Consider the following 16,969-nt stretch of genomic DNA (forward strand, 5'->3'; position numbering starts at 1 on the left):
CCAATGTCTCTGGGCTTTATTCACAATTCAGTTCAACTTAATGTACACAGAACTAATTAAAAACATTTGATTTATATTCATGTCAGCACGCTGTTTGTTTGTTTTTTTCTTTTAAGCTATAAAAGCAGGTCTTTTATTTATTTTCTCACCACCAAACCATCTTTTTTTGAAGCACAGTCGTCTGGGAACACACTGGTCACCACACAGCAACACATGTGGGTTAGATTCTGATATCATGTCAAACCACTCTCCCTCTACTTTTGGTTTATATCCTGTACTGTGCCACGGGTCTACAGACATCTTTAAGTTTTTGGAAGTCGGTGAAGATGTTCCAGAAACCTCCATTCTGTGCTTTGCCTGCAGATTATGTCTGAAATCACACATGCAGCATGTCTAACATTGTTTGAATGGATCCATTTGATTTAGAACAGCTGTAAAACAACTGGACCATTACTCGCTCCATTCTCAAAAGAGTTTAACTAAAACAGACCTGATTGAGCCCTGCAGAGGCTGATGTTTGCATTCTCACCTGGTGATGCAGAGAAAACGGTGCAAAAAACAGGTTGGGGGGGTGGGGGTCTCTAATTTAACAGAGACACTGTAACCAAAACAACAAAGCTTTGGTCACACATCTGGACATTGTGTGAACCCACGAGATGAAAGGATGTCGCGGTGTTCCAAGATTGATTGATTGATTTTTATTGATTAGCATACAGAATACAAAATAAAGATTACCAAAAAGCAAAAAAATCATGAGACAAGGCTAATCAAAGGGTATTGGCTGAAGCATTTGCTTATTATGCCAACCCTTTTAACAAAAAATCTTTTGCATGCAGCTCCTGTACACAGGGCTCGAAGCAAAGAATAAAAGAAAGCAAAGCAAAAACAAACAAACAAACAAACAAAAAAAATTTTCCACCTTAGATAATTACATCAAAGCAAAACAATCAAGAGTTTCAGAATTATTATTTTTGCTCTTTTCATTCTTGATTAATATATTTTTCTAATACTCTATTTTTAAACATGTTTTTAAACAAGGAAAATGAACTACACCTTTTCAAATCACTGTCATAACTATTCCACAGGTTAACTCCTCTAACAGAAACACATCTCTGCTTTATGTTTGTCCTTATCTTGTTTGTTTTAAAGACATCTGTTCCCCTTAAGTCATATTGACTCTCTCTGACTTTAAACAGCTTCTGAGTACTGCGGCAAAGCAAGTTATTTTGTGCTTTATACATTATCTGTGCCATTTTATATTCGACTAAATCATAAAATTTTAGGGTATTCAGATTAATAAACAAAATGTTAGTTGGTTCTATATAGTTTGATTGATTTATAATTCTTATAGCTCTTTTTTGTAACTTGAAAATAGGAAGAGTATTTGTTTTATATGCATTACCCCATATCTCCAGACAATAAGTCATATATGGAAGCAACAGAGAACAATAAAGTGTGTATAATGATTTTTTGTTCAGGACATGCTTTGTTTTGTAGAGAATAGCAATGGTTTTTGACATTTTTGTTGTCACATGATTTATATGAGACTTCCAGCTCAGCTTATCATCAATTAGCACTCCAAGAAATTTATTTTCGAACACTCTTTCAATTTCAATTCCATTAACCCTGATTTTAGATACATTTTTCATTTGTCTAGTGCCAAAAATAATCAATTTTGTTTTCTTTATATTTAATGATAACTTATTTACATCAAACCAGTTTTTTAATATATTTAACTCCTTTTCCACTGTAGTCAGAAGCTGTTCTAGGTCTTTACCTGAGCAATACAGAGTGGTATCATCAGCAAACAATACACATTTTAACAGTTTGGAAACACTACATATGTCATTTATATATAATATGAATAATTTAGGGCCCAGCACAGAGCCCTGAGGAACACCACAAGTTACCTTCAACTGATTAGATTTTACATTATTGATTTCAACATATTGATATCTGTCATCCAGGTAACTTTTCATCCACTTATATGCTATCCCTCTTATGCCATATCTCTCTAGTTTATTCATTAATATAGAATGATCAATTGTATCAAACGCCTTTTTTAAGTCTATAAAAACACCAACGGTATATTCCTTATTATCTATTGCATTAGATATCCCTTCTACAAGTTCCATCACTGCCATCGAAGTGGACCTTTTCACTCTAAAGCCATATTGGTTATCACTTAGGAGATTATGCTTCTCTATATATTTATCAAGTCTATTAACAAATAACTTTTCTAAAATTTTTGAGAACTGTGGGAGTAGTGATATTGGCCTGTAATTGGTAAACTGACATCTCTCTCCGTTTTTATGGATTGGAATAACTTTTGCTATTTTCATTTGTGAGGGAAACACACCAGTTCGAAAGGACAGATTACAAATGTATGCGAAAGGTTGCACTATATATTCTATAATACTTTTAACTAACATCATGTCAATACCAAAACAGTCACTGGACTTTTTATTTTTGAATGTCTTCACAATGTTAATTATTTCTCTATGAGTTACAGCACCAATAAACATGGAGGACACATTCTGAGTAATATGTTTATTTAGGTCATTATTATTTCTTGACTCTGGAATTTCTTTTGCTAAATTAAAGCCAACATTTACAAAGAAATCATTAAATTCATTTACAATGTCTTTAGTTTTATCAAGCACAATATCTTTATCTTTTTTAAAATAGTCTGGATAATTCTTATTTTTTGAGCCCTTTTTGATTATGCTATTTAATATCCTCCATGTTTCTTGTGTGTTACTTCTGCTTTGCTCCAATAATGTGTGGTAATATTCCTTCTTACTTGTTCTTATAATATTTACTAATCTATTTTTATATAACTTGTACTTTATTTCAGCATCTTTTGTCCTCAGTTTTATGAATCTCTTATATAGATTATTTTTCATTTTACATGCATCTTCTATCCCCTTTGTGATCCATGGCTTATTTGATCTGTGATGCTTTCTAGTGATTTTCATTAAAGGACAATGTTTTTCATATAGTGAAATTACAGTTGATAGGAATGCATCATACGCACTACTTGAATCTTCATTTGCAAAAACCTCATTCCAATTGTGTTCCTTTAAGTCCACCTGGAGGGCAGCAATGGCTCTTGTTGTTCTATGTCGTATCATATCAAATGTTTGATTCTTTTTTTTAGTTTTAATCCCAAAATAATTTTGAAAAATTGCAAAAACAGGAAGATGATCGCTTATATCAGTTATAAGAAGTCCACCTACTATTTCATGGTCAATTTTATTTGTGAATATATTATCTATCAATGTAGCTGTATCAATTGTTATTCTACTTGGTTTTATAATTACAGGGAAAAGGCAGTTACTATACATTGTACTGATGAAATCTGTTGTTTTCTGATGTCCGTTTGGGTTTAGCAAATCTATATTAAAATCACCACAAATTATTTGCACTTTTTTATCATTTAGGTTGCTAAACATAGCAGCAAGTTTTTCATTGAATGTGTCAAGGCATGATCCTGGTGTCCTATAGATGCAACTTATAATTATATTGCTAGCTTTTTCAACATGGATTTCAATAGTAACACATTCCAATACGTCGTCTATGGTGCTTGACATACATTCAATCAGACTACATTTCAAAACTTTATCTACATATAAAGCAACACCGCCTCCTTTTTTATTCACCCTGTTCATTGTAAATAATTCGTATCCTTCCAGTCCCATTTCACTAACTTTCTCATTATCGAGCCATGTTTCTGATATTGCAATTATATTAAACTTTTTTAACTTACTTAAACATTCCGTAATTTTAGAGAAATTTTTATACAGGCTTCTACTATTGAAATGTATGACTGACAATGCATTTGCCATTTTAATATTCATATTAAATTGGTCATCTGTATAGTACTCACAAGTACTATTATTGTTATTGTAGAAGTAATTATCTGGGTCAATGTTAGTTTCAGGGTCATGCATGTTGTGCTCTGCATAGTTAAACATTTTGAAGTTCATCTTCTCAGCGTGTGTGGCAAAATAACCTCCTTGACAGTCCTTCTCATAATCAAAGTCTTCCTCTTCAATATCTCTGAATGGAAACCTATAATCTGTGTCCAAACTTGTCATTTATGTGTTTTTGTTGTTGTTTTTCCCATTGTTTTTTGAGCCATAAGGCCAGAAACACTTTCCATACCCATTGTTCATTATCCAGTCGTCACTTTTCCAATAGATTCCATAGCAGATTCCTGATTATTTATATTGCTCCAAGTCTTTGAGTTCTCTTATCATCACAACTTTCGCTTCTTCTGGAGTGCCATTTAGTCTTATCATTACTTTGCAGTTCCTCGTCCATGTCGCTTGTATCTTATTTTGTTTTCTCAGGCTGCGTGCCTGTCTTGCAATTTCAGCAGTCTTTTTTGTTAAATGTTCATTTAAATACACACCGGTCCCTTTTAGCTTCTTACCCTGTTTCAGTAACTCAATCTTTGTTTTGCGACTCACAAACCGAAGAATAATTGCTGGCTTTGTTTTACTGTCTTTTCTGGGGAGCGTGTGACATGCTGCGATATGATGGCTCTGAATACTTACATTCTTCGTTTGAAGGAATTTTATCACTTGCTGTTCAAGCGTTTGCAGCTCCTCAACCGGGGCATCTTCACCGTCTTTACCTCCGCCAGCTGTTACTCTGGCATAGGTTCGGTGTTGCGTCTCCAGTCCACTTATGACTAAGTCATCCATTCTTGTGTACTGTTCAAGATCCTCGAGTCGCCGTTCCAAGTCGTCTATTTTCTTGTCCTTCTCCTTTATCAAGTTTTTTAGTTGTTTTATTTCATCCATTAGGTCATGTAGCATACCTTGTTGTTTAGCCACTTTGCTCAGTTCATCAGACATGAAATTAAGTGATTTCCTAATCTCCTCCAACTCCTCTTCAACTCCTGGGTTTGCTTTTTTAGGCGGCATTTTGAAAATGGTGAGATTGGTATTACCTTGTGATGGCCCGTTGAAGTCACTGTCGATTTACTTGTTGGTGCCTTGCTAGAGGAGCCTGGGCCCAGCGGTTGCTGGAGGATCCCGGGCCTGGTGGAGCAGGAGGATCCTGGGCCTAGCAGCTGCTGGAGGATCCTGGGCCTAGTAGCTGCTGGAGGATCCCGGGCCTGGTGGAGCAGGAGGATCCTGGGCCTAGCAGCTGCTGGAGGATCCTGGGCCGAGTGGCTGCTGGAGGATCCTGGGCCTGGTGGAGCAGGAGGATCCTGGGCCTAGCAGCTGCTGGAGGATCCTGGGCCTAGCAGCTGCTGGAGGATCCTGGGCCTAGTAGCTGCTGGAGGATCCTGGGCCTGGTGGAGCAGGAGGATCCTGGGCCTAGCAGCTGCTGGAGGATCCTGGGCCGAGTGGCTGCTGGAGGATCCTGGGCCTGGTGGAGCAGGAGGATCCTGGGCCTAGCAGCTGCTGGAGGATCCTGGGCCTAGTGGCTGCTGGAGGATCCTGGGCCTGGTGGCTTCTGGTGGATCCTAGGCCTGGTGGAGCAGGAGGGCCCTGGGCCTAGCAGCTGCTGGAGGATCCTGGGCCTGGTGGCTGCTGGTGGATCCTGGGCCTGGTGGCTGCTGGTGGATCCTGGGCCTGGTGGCTGCTGGTGGATCCTGGGCCTGGTGGAGCAGGAGGGTCCTGGGCCTAGTGGATGATACAGCTGCAGCAGCAAGTCAGTGTATCAGGTAAAGATCCACAGCAATGACAACAATAATTTAAGGCTCTGCAGCTGCTAGATGTCTTTGTGAGCTGATGTTTTCAGCTCTCGGTACCTTTGTGTGTTAAAGACATGACGATTCAGAGACTGTATACATGTTATTAGTGAAAGGAAAGACAGGGAGGTGGAAATAGGTGGAGTGGGTGAGATCATTAACATCAGAAGTCCTCATGCTTTTAATGATGAGTTATCTCAATGTCATAGATCTGGATTCTAGACGATTCTCTGAGCTGAAGGCAAGAAACGATGTCCTTATACCATTTGAGAGTTATAGAAATGCTTGTTCAGAAGAAAGAAGAGTCCAAGCATTCCTAAAAATTGTATTTGTTTATTTATATTTTGGCAATTCATTGAAAACAGATAAACAGTTCATGTTAGAAATGACTGAACAGCAGCCAATAAGGCAAAAACTTAAACACAAGGTCCAAAATTATCATTATTATTATTATTATTATCAACATTGCTATAAGTTAACAAAACCCTGACAAACATCCAAGCTTTAAGTCAGTATTTCCACGTCACTCACAGCAGAAGTTAGGTCCTCTCTGAGTCATAATAACAAATCATTTTCAGTTACTGGATCAACAACAAACACTTTGGCCGGTCATGTTTGGACCTCCAAAAACAGTTTAAACAAACACCTCAGTTTGTGTAACACTTTGTTAAAATCAAAGTAACTTTACAAAGTCTGCAACATCTGCAACTTCAGCTGCCTCAAAACGAAGTTCTATTAACGCAACAGCAACACAATAATGATGTAGGCCTGAACAATGTGCCTAAAACAACTCGTATCCATGTTTCAAAGAAAAGTTCATGTCAAGTGTCATATAATGAAAACCTCAAGAAAATGTTTTTATCACACCAAAACTCAGATAGTAATAAACAAAAAATATATTTATTCTTAGCAAGTCAAAAACGAATTAGTTTAAAAGAAACTTTCTTTTAAAAAAAACTTATGGATCTGGTAAAAGTTATAAAAATATATAATAATATATAATAAAAGAAAGATGGAGTATGTTGACATCATAACTGCTCAGTGAAGGTCTGCTTACAGCATTTACACTTTCAGATCGTCTCTTCAGTGAGAGTACAGCGGTGACTTTGTACCCTTTTGAATCTCTTCCCGCACTGGGCACATTATTGCCGTTTCTTTCGAGTGTGCGTGAGGACGTGACGCCTGAGGTGACACAATAGTGAGAAAGCTTTCTCACACTGGTCACATTTAAATTTTCTCTCTTGCTTGTGCCAACACTGGTGGGTTTTTAAGTAGCTGGACCTTGAAAAGGTCTTTCCACACTCACCACAACTGTAGGCTCTCTCTGCACTGTGGACATGCTCGTGTGCTGAACAGGACGATAATGTGGAGAATGACTTCTCACAATGTTTGCACTTGTAGGGTTTCACTCTACTGTGGATCCTTTTATGATAATAAAATGCCCTATGAGATGTGAAGACCTTCCCACACTGCTCACAGGAGAAAATCTTTTCTTTTGTGTGGAGGTTTCTGTGCACTTTTAAACTACTTAATTGAGTGAAACACTTTCCACACTCCTCACAGCTGTACGGTCTTGTTCCAGTGTGGATGCGTTCATGTACTCTGCGGGGAGTCTGTGAAATGAAAGTCTTGTCGCAGTGTCTGCACTTGTATGGTTTTTCTCCAGTGTGAATACGTGTGTGGACTCTCAGGTATTGCGGCGAGGTGAATGTTTTCCCACACTGATCACATCTGTGCAATTTCTCTCCAGTGTGCATAACAACATGCTTCATAAGGTTAGTTAATGAAGAGAAAGCTTTACCGCACTGCTCACAGGAGAAAATCATTTCTTTTGTGTGGAGGTTTCTGTGCACCTTTAAAGAATCTAACCGAGTGAAACTCCTTCCACACTCCTCACAGCTGAATACTCTCCCCCCACTGTGGATGCGCTGGTGACGGACAAGATTGGAAACCCATGAAAAACTTTTGCTGCACTCACCACAGCTGTATGGCTTTTCTCTAGTGTGAACTTTCTGATGACTCTTTAATTCTCCTCGGTTGACAAACCCTTTGTCACATTGCTGACAATGGTGCGGTCTCTCTCCAGTGTGATACCGTTGAATGTGAGTCGATAAGTTTCCCAATGAGATAAATTCACTGCCGCACTCTTGACACATATGTGGTTTCTCTCCACTGTGCGTTTTCTTATGAACATTTAGTGTGCGTACTGTTTTGTATGTTTTCTCACACTGATCACAGCTGTACAATCTTTCTTCAGTGTGACTTTTTTGATGACTCCTTAGTTGCTTCAGGTTGTGGAAAGCCTTCTCACATTGCTGACATCTGTGTTTTTTCAACATTTCTTTGCCCATCTTGTCCTAATTCAACAGAAAAAGACAAACAGATTATAACTCAGGTGTACAGGCAACATGGTGACACTTCCAGAAGTCAGGTTTATCAAACTGACTTAAATCTCATGAGACTTCATTCAACAGTACGTTCACCTTGAGCTAGCTCAGATATGAATCTGTGTCAGTGCACATCAAAACATTTATATAAAAAGAAAATGACACAATTACAATTTATTCACAAGCTACAGTCTGATGAACAAAATTCAGGTAATGGGAACTAAATATGGAACTATGACTTGTACTTATGGCTTAGAGAGTAGAAGCCATATACTCTCTATATGTAAGACATTTAAAATGCTCGACTGTGTTTGATCATATACAGTTTAAAATTTGTAAGTATGTCCAAATGAAATGCTGTCAGAAAAAGTCATCTATGTTTTATTATTCCCAGAAACACCCTTTTCCAAAATGACACCCTTCAGCTGACTGCTCTTTGGAAATCACATTGTTGTGCAAAATACGATTTTATGCTGTCAAACTGTTTCTGTGGCATTTTTCATAGATTCAACTAAAGAAATGAAAATAAATATTGTTTCTTGGAACATCCCTGTATTACGTACTTATGCATATCAGTGAGGAGTGATATGAGGCGTCTAACGTGATGGAGTCATACGTGTGAACATGGTCTGGTTCACATGTACAGTCGTGGCCAAAAGTTTTGAGAACCACATAAATATTGGAAATTGGAAAAGTTGCTGCTTAAGTTTTTATAATAGCAATTTGCATACACTCCAGAATGTTATGAAGAGTGATCAGATGAATTGCATAGTCCTTCTTTGCCATGAAAATTAACTTAATCTCAAAAAAAAATTTCCACTGCATTTCATTGCTGTCATCAAAGGACCTGCTGAGATCATTTCAGTAATCATCTTGTTAACTCAGGTGAGAATGTTGACGAGCACACGGCTGGAGATCATTATGTCAGGCTGACTGGGTTAGAATGGCAGACCCGACATGTTAAAAGGAGGGTGATGCTTGAAATCATTGTTATTCCATTGTTAACCATGGTGACCTGCAAAGAAACGCGTGCAGCCATCATTGCATTGCATAAAAATGGCTTCACAGGCAAGGATATTGTGGCTACTAAGATTGCACCTAAATCAACAATTTATAGGATCATCATGAACTTCAAGGAAAAAGGTTCAATCCTTGTTAAGAAGGCTTCAGGGCGTCCAAGAAAGTCCAGCAAGCGCCAGGATCATCTCCTAAAGAGGATTCAGCTGCTGGATCATAGTGCCACCAGTGCAGAGCTTGCTCAGGAATGGCAGCAGGCAGGTGTCAGCGCATCTGCACGTGCAGTGAGACGAAGACTTTTGGAAGATGGCCTGGTGTCAAGAAGGGCAGCAAAGAAGCAACTTCAATCCTCAAGAGGTGGGGGGATAAACAAAAACCCACTAATTCTGACAAACTCCAAGAAGTGATTATGAAAAAATGGATTGCTATCAGTCAGGATTTGGCCCAGAAGTTGATTGAGAGCATGCCCAGTTGAATTGCAGAGGTCCTGAAAAAGAAGGGCCAACACTGCAAATACTGACTCTTTGCATAAATGTCATGTAATTGTCGATAAAGCCTTTGAAACGTATGAAGTGCTTGTTTCAGTACATCACAGAAACAACTGCGACAAAGATCGAAAAGCAGTTTAGCAGCAGACTTTGTGAAAACTAATATTTGTGTCATTCTCAAAGCTTTTGGCCTCGACTGTATGTATGCATCTCACTGCTTTGGTTCCCACATGTTTTTGGATGCAGCATTTCTTTTGCCTGTTTCAGCCTGAGTGAGCAGCAGTTTTCCAACCCTACGCGCCACTCGTGGTGACCGTAGGAAGAAAGACCCCCCTATTAACAGGAAGGAACATCCAACATAAACGGGCTCAGAGTTGGGGATTTGGGGGAAAGAGAAGAGGTAAAAAGGAGCACAGAGAGACAAGGACAGCACACTGTGGATGAGCAAAAACAACAGAGACGTTACAGTGTTTCCCAGCTAAAAGTCGAGTGATACTCCTGATTGAAATGTTCATTCTTAATCAGTATATAATACAAACTCTCCATTGTCCAGCCCCACAAACAAGTTTCAGGTCCAGAGCACGCTCCATGCTCCAGTGAGAAAAGCTGCTCTGGTATTTATTTATTTTGTCTCGCCTTCTCTTGTTCAGTAAGCAGCAGCACTTCATCATGTGGTTTCTTTTCCTATGCTGCCGTGTTTAACTTAGAAAATGCTCCTTTTTTATTCACAGTGATTACTTCTAAGCACCTTTTTGGGTGAAGCCATCCTGCTGTTTCTGATCCCTCAGTGGTCTTGACCTCCGCCAACCTTCCTCTCCTTCTCCTCCTCCTCAGACACGTCACCTCCACCTTAGAGCTGTGAAATAAAAGATGAGACACGGGCTTATTTATTCCTACAGTTGTTGGACAGTGACACCATTTTTGTTTTTTGTACATCGCCACAGTCCAGTTTAGATGAAACATTAACATGTGACTCAAATGCAAAGTTTCAACTTTTATTTAAGGCAGTGGTTCCCAAACGAGTATGGAACGCCAGGACTGACATAATGAATTAATTAAATACACCATTAAATAATTAATTAAATGTGGCAATAATTAATTAAATAACTATTTACGGCACATGTAATTAATTAATTACTGACACATTTAATTAATTATTATTTACACATTTAATTAATTAATGACACATTTAATTAATTATTGACATATTTAATTAATTAATAACACATTTAAATAATTATTGATAGTTTTAATTAATTATTTAATGATTTATTTATTTAATTCATTTGGCACTTTTGTCCCCTTCATGTCTCGCCTTGAAATAATTTTATCTGTCAGCCTCACCCATCAAACTAAGTGGGCGGGGTTAACGCTGCCACTGCAGCTTCTCTAACATTTGATTAGTTGCTGTGCAAAGTAAGTCAAGACAGGTCGATCCTAGATAATCGATTGCTTGTGTGGACTTGGGGCAGCCAGGTATCCCAGAATGCATTTCAAATCACAGGCAGCAATGGTGGTGGTGTAAAGTTTTAAAATGCCCCGTTTTTCTGTCACCAACTACACTTTTAATAGTGTTTTAGCCGTGAATGTAGTGGCGTAATCGTCACGTCTGGTCAGGTTGTCAACATAGAACTAGGGCTGGGTATCATCACTGATTTCTAGAATCGATTCGATCCACGATTCGATTCGGGGAAATTTTGCCTCAGACAGTCAGAAATATTATAATTCAGATCATGCATCAGTACATTTCCATATTTTTGCATCTATAAAAAGAAAACTGACACTTGCAAGACTTTATCAAAGGTGTAAGCATCACAGCAGATGCTGTCATGCTACTTGTTAAGTAGCTGAGGATAAAACAGAGAAAAACGCAAAGGCGACTTTCCTGGGATTTTATAAAAATATTCTGCAGTAGATCAAAAACGAAAGAAAACTATTAATCAACATTTAAACATTACCTGATGCTGCTGACGTGAAGCAGAGCAAAGTTACAGAGGTTTTATTAGAGACACGGCTAAGTGTTTTGCAATTTTGCATATTTTTAAATTTTAAATTTGTTCAGAAGCCTATTGAACGGCAGAAATGAGGCTTCTTTTCAGAAGTAAAAGGAAAAAACAGTGTCCGACAGCGCTGTAAACAACGGTAGACTTGTGCGTAACAAGCAAATGAATAATGCAGAAAAAAGATTTTTAGATGGGAAACTGTTCTTGAAGTACAGAGAGAGAGAGAGAGAGAGAGAGAGAGAGACACAGAGAGAGCTGTGCATGAAGTGTGATTTTATCGTGGTGGAAGCAAAAGAGCAAAAGTAAGAGGGAATTCATGACGATGTTTATGTGAAGCGTAGTTTGGATCTTCTTTTGCTGCTGGTTCAGTCAATATTGTTTGGAGAGAGATAAAACTAACAGCTTTAGAATCAGTGCAAAAAGGACATAAACACAAAGCACGGACTCGCCGACAGATCAGAATCAGCGAGCTGTCGGCTTCAGCCCCGACCGTGAGAAAGGCGACATCTCACTGATTCTGATCCGTCGGTGGTTCCGCGCTTTGTGTTTACGTCTTTGTGCAGAATCCATGTACCTGCTCTCATTTACTGTTTAGCTGTTTGGTGGTTGTTGAAAATTTGTGAGGTTAACCTGAGATTCTGGCTTTTCGGGCAAAATAAATTTATATTAAAAATCCATTCAGGATTTTAATGAATCGATATCACGTTATCCAAGCTAGAATCGATTTAATCGATGAATCGATCATCAGAACCCACCCCCTGCGTTTACAAAAGTGCTCAGATGTTTCAGAGATGTCACTATTTCTGCTAACAGTCAGCTGACAGAGTGTAACAAGCTCAAAGCAACATGTGGAATATGTTTGTTTACATATTCCACATGTTGCATTCGCAGATTCTCAGTTTCACCGAAAGATCGTCTCTTTCCGCCTGGTCTTCTGTGTCTGTGCTTCAGTAACATAAAGAACGAGCTGACATTTTTCTCACGACACCAGCGATCAGCTCAACAGGCCCTCAGTTTACCTGCATTCATCCTCCTCCTCACCTGTCAGCTGTTTAACACCTGCTGCTAATTCAAGAAACAGGCCCACGTTACCTGGTATAGTCACAGTTTAACTGGGCAGTCGGCGCAATGTCGGCACATTTTTCTGCACAAGATAAGTAAATGTAGTTTTTTTCCCGAGCGCAGAGCTGCTGGAGCTTGTTGCCCTACAAAGCGCTTCACCGGCACACAGCTTTGAAACCTCACCTGAGTTTTAGCTCTGAGTGGTTCAACACTGGACTTAATTCACTCAGGTTCTGTCTGTCGGTCACGTTTACTTTGCTGTTTTATTACAACTGAGCACATCAGTTTGGCTGAGGTTAAAGTTACGTTTCATAACTGCATAGTCTTACAGACGTTTAATGGTTCACTGGCACATGTGTTAGACTGAACCATTCGCTTTTCTTTATCTGGTGTGTTTGGATTAACAGTAAATTTTGAGATTAAACTGACTTTTAAAATGTTTTATACAAAGAGAAAGAGAAGGCGCGTTTCCACCGAGAGGAGCAGAGTTTGCAACAGCAAACAACATCCCCAAGAACCCGAAGAGTACAGTCCTGGCCCTAGCCCTGCCAGTGTAGCAGAAATGATGACGGATGATGATGGCAGCAGCAGCCATTCTCCTCTGCGTGAGTAGCTTAATGTGTTCATGTGTAATTTACGTTGAGTACGCTAAACACATTATTGCATTAATGCACGCAAGGTGAACTAGCAAACACCACCGTAGTTACATGCGGCTGTCTTCTTGTTTGATGGCAGATGCTCCCTTCACCCTGCCCAAAAAGGCTAAAATGACCAAAGAAAAAGTGAAAAACAGTTAAACATGAGAGGTTTTTGGACAAAGTTTGTGTTTTTTCAATTGTTTAAGCACTGCTTCCAGCCAAGAGTGATACCATATATGCCCTATAGCTGCAGAAAAGGCTAACATTGTTATCTTTTTACAAAAAACAGCTGAACATGAGAGGTTTTGGACCAATTTTGTGTTCTCCATTCTTTAAGCACCGGTTTGAGCACCGGTTCGAGCACTGTTTAAGCACCGGTTTGGTACTGGTATCGGATAAAACCTAAACGATACCCATTCCTAGTAATCTGTGATACTCCTTAACTATAATTTATCCAAGTTAACTTCAGTTAACCATTCAGACAGTTCTTTTGCAATGACAAACATAAACCCTCATGTCGCGGTAAGTTTCCGCTGTGCCAGCTGTTTAAATTACAGCTGCTTATACAGTAACCATGGTAACCACGGACTCTGAGCGGCTGGATCGACGGAGGTCAGACAACAATTTTACATGTATGATCTAAAACAGGACACAGCCACTATACGTCCTGGCCTCATATCAAATGTGAACGCAGACTGAGTCTATGTTTGACGTTTGCTTTATATCTAATCTTCCTCTCAAACATTTAAACAGCAGCGAGTCTGCAGCTGAGGGAATACAACTCCAATTGTCGGAACAGGTTCGATCTTGTCTTGCGTGTATTCATTTGGTGATTTATTAAATGTATAAATGTTATTTTAATCTGCTGCTGAGTCTCTTACACTGATGAAAATGCAGACAACACAGATCACGAACACATGTTCAACCAATCACTTTCATTCCACTTTGATCTGCGACGAACTAATGCGTTCATCTCTGTTCATGTCTGGTGACTGAAACACGTAGGACACATACGAACATCAGGAAATAAAAACCTGATAAATATAACCTCAGTAATGAAGTCAGTGTACTGCTGGGGTTATGGCAGCTATGTACCGGGCCTGCGCTTTGTTGGCGGTAATAACTGCTCGATTGCTTGCGAAGGAAGCGGGTTAAAATCTGTCTCTTGATCTCCCTCTCTCTGTCTTTCACTCACACAGAAACACACACACACCATCAACTTTGCTAAATTACTAATGAAAACATTAACCAGGCAGCTGTGATTGAGCAGCAATGTCCATCCAACTCTTTCATGGCTGTTGTAGTCATGATAATTTGTGAGGCCACATTGAAAAGCCTCGGATACAGAAGCATAGAGCTGCCACCCAGGCAAAAGAAAATAGAGCTATATCACGTTATACTATATATACCATGTATTACAATATACATAATTATCACGTTCGTACAATATAAATATTATATTGTACGAACGTGATAATTATTGTACAAACGTACAATTGAGATTAAGAGGCTACATTGCAGCTCAAGTCACGGCTTCCATCACTGTCTTTCTCGTCTTTCCCAGAGTAACAGCCAAACAGGAGGATCTATTGGCTAGCACTGCTTAGCCTTGCATGCGTTCTTATTTTAAACTTAATCTGGAATTCACTGCAAACTGTTTGTGCGGGATATGAATGACAAGATTTGTTTTTCAACAAGTAAACAGTAAAAACATCTCCAGTGTGATCAATCTTCTTGCCAAACATCTGCAGCTTGGCAGTGTATACAGCACTATAATGACCAGACCTAAATCTTTTGAAAACCTTACATCTTTCCACAGGTCTCCATTTGGAGCAAAAATTAATATAAAGTTTACAGCATATCTTGTCACTGGAAATTGTTTGCACTGTTTATATATTTATATTATTTACTGTAGATATTGATTAAAAGGATTATGTTGTGAAAAACTGAAATCTGGAAATTAGAATTGTTGTGCCTTATTTTGTTGATATTTTACATATATTCCTTTGAAAATACTAAATTTGTATATTATTTGTTTTGTTTGTCTGATAGCATTTATTTAAAAAAATAAATCGGACATTTCAACAGTTACTCACTACTTGAGTAGTCTTTTCACCAGTACTTTTTACTCTTACTTGAGTAACTTTTTGACGACAACTTTTCACTTTACTTGAGTAATAATATTTAAAGTAATGCTACTCTTACTTTAGTACATTTTTGGATACTCGACCCACCTCTGGATTCTACCAGCAGAGGCAGCACAGAGCTCTTCACTCACTGTGACTTCGATGGAGGTATGCAAGGTTCTGAGAGGAATAACCTCAGAAAAGCAGCCGTCAAGTGTTTTGAGATGATATCATTGTGTCAACGTGATAATTATGTATATTGTAATAACATGATATTATATAGTTATAACGTGTGTTAAAGAAGCTATCCTAGACACATTAGACCCAGCTCAGTCCACCCCTGTACACCGTTTCCCCTATGACTGTGTCCCTCCAAGAGCAACACCTCCATCATTAAGTTTGCTAACAACACAACCATCGTCGGCCTGATCACTTCTGGTGAGGAGAAGCCCTGCAGGGAAGAGGTGGCTGAGCTGGTGTCCTGGTGCATGGAAAATAATCTCTCCTTAACTGCTGAGAAACTAAGGAGATGATTATTGACCACCAAGGACAGCATCCACCCACAGCACACGTGATTCACACTCCTACAATCTGACGGACTCTACAGGAGTGTGAAAGCGAGGACAACCACACTAAAAAAAAGAGTTTCTATCCACGGGCCATCAGGCTACTGAATCACTGACTACGACCAACTGTTTATCCATAACTGTAAATTTGCACTTTTGCACATATCTCTACATATACACCTTAATATTGCATATTCTGTATATATTATCACTGTGACAGTGTTGCAACTACTTGCACTTTAAATTATGTTTACACTCATACATAAGCTACAAGATCTAAGAAGCACCGTTTTACTTATTATTACTTTCTTTTAGTTGTGTGAAGGGAACCTCTAAAGTAGGAATTTCATTGCTCTGAGTAACAATTTGTGTTTGCAGACAATAAACTTCTCGAATCTTGAATGTATACAGTGCTGCAGAACTGCACCTTTCTGAGTGAAGCCTTCCTGCTGCCTCTGTTCCCTCAGTGGTCCAGACCTCTGCCAGCCTTCCTCCTCCTCCTCAGATACGTCACCTCCACCTGTGAGCTGTGAAATAAAAGATTTAGATGCTGGATTATTATTCCTACAGTTCTTAGACAGTCACACCATTTTGTACATCACCACAGTGGAGTTTAGATAAACGTTAACATGTGACTTAAGTGCAAAGTTTCAACTGTTATTTAGGGCGTTTAACTAAACCAGGGTCGGCAACCTGCGGCTCTTTAGTCGTACACTGCGGCTCCGCGTGGTTTGGGAAAAAAATTAGAGTATTTAGCTGAAGTAGAGCTGGGCGATAAAACGATAAGATATGTACTGCGAATAACTTTTTCTCGATAGAAAATTAAACTATTGCAATAGGCCTCATCTCTCTTGTCCTCTTAAAAAAAAAAAAGAACAGCCAATCCAAATTAAGTAGCGCAGAGCTGAACCAATCACAGCCGCAGCGGCACGTCACGTGACTTGTTACGTACAGCACAATTGCCAGGCGCAC

General features: G+C 39.0%; 1 protein-coding gene across 3 annotated transcripts in view; it reads right to left on the reverse strand.

Moving 5' to 3' along the window:
- LOC102076416 (zinc finger protein 239) overlaps positions 1–16,531 on the reverse strand; it is a 31,661-nt gene extending 15,130 nt beyond the window's left edge. The window contains exons 1-3 of one of the 3 annotated variants that reach the window (XM_019356446.2): positions 16,425–16,531; positions 10,351–10,458; positions 6,022–8,067 (exon numbers count right to left, since the gene is read on the reverse strand). In XM_019356446.2, coding sequence (XP_019211991.1) covers positions 6,853–8,067; positions 10,351–10,368 — 1,233 coding nt within the window. In that variant the 5' untranslated portion in view covers positions 10,369–10,458; positions 16,425–16,531 and the 3' untranslated portion in view covers positions 6,022–6,852. Of the gene's footprint in view, positions 1–6,021; positions 8,068–10,350; positions 10,459–16,424 lie in introns of those variants that run through there. The other 2 variants (XM_019356447.2, XM_019356449.1) reach the window with 2 other exon arrangements.
- Between the last annotated feature and the right edge of the window lie 438 nt (positions 16,532–16,969).

This window comes from Oreochromis niloticus, linkage group LG3 (genome assembly GCF_001858045.2).
Source record: "Oreochromis niloticus isolate F11D_XX linkage group LG3, O_niloticus_UMD_NMBU, whole genome shotgun sequence".
Lineage (NCBI taxonomy): Eukaryota > Metazoa > Chordata > Actinopteri > Cichliformes > Cichlidae > Oreochromis > Oreochromis niloticus.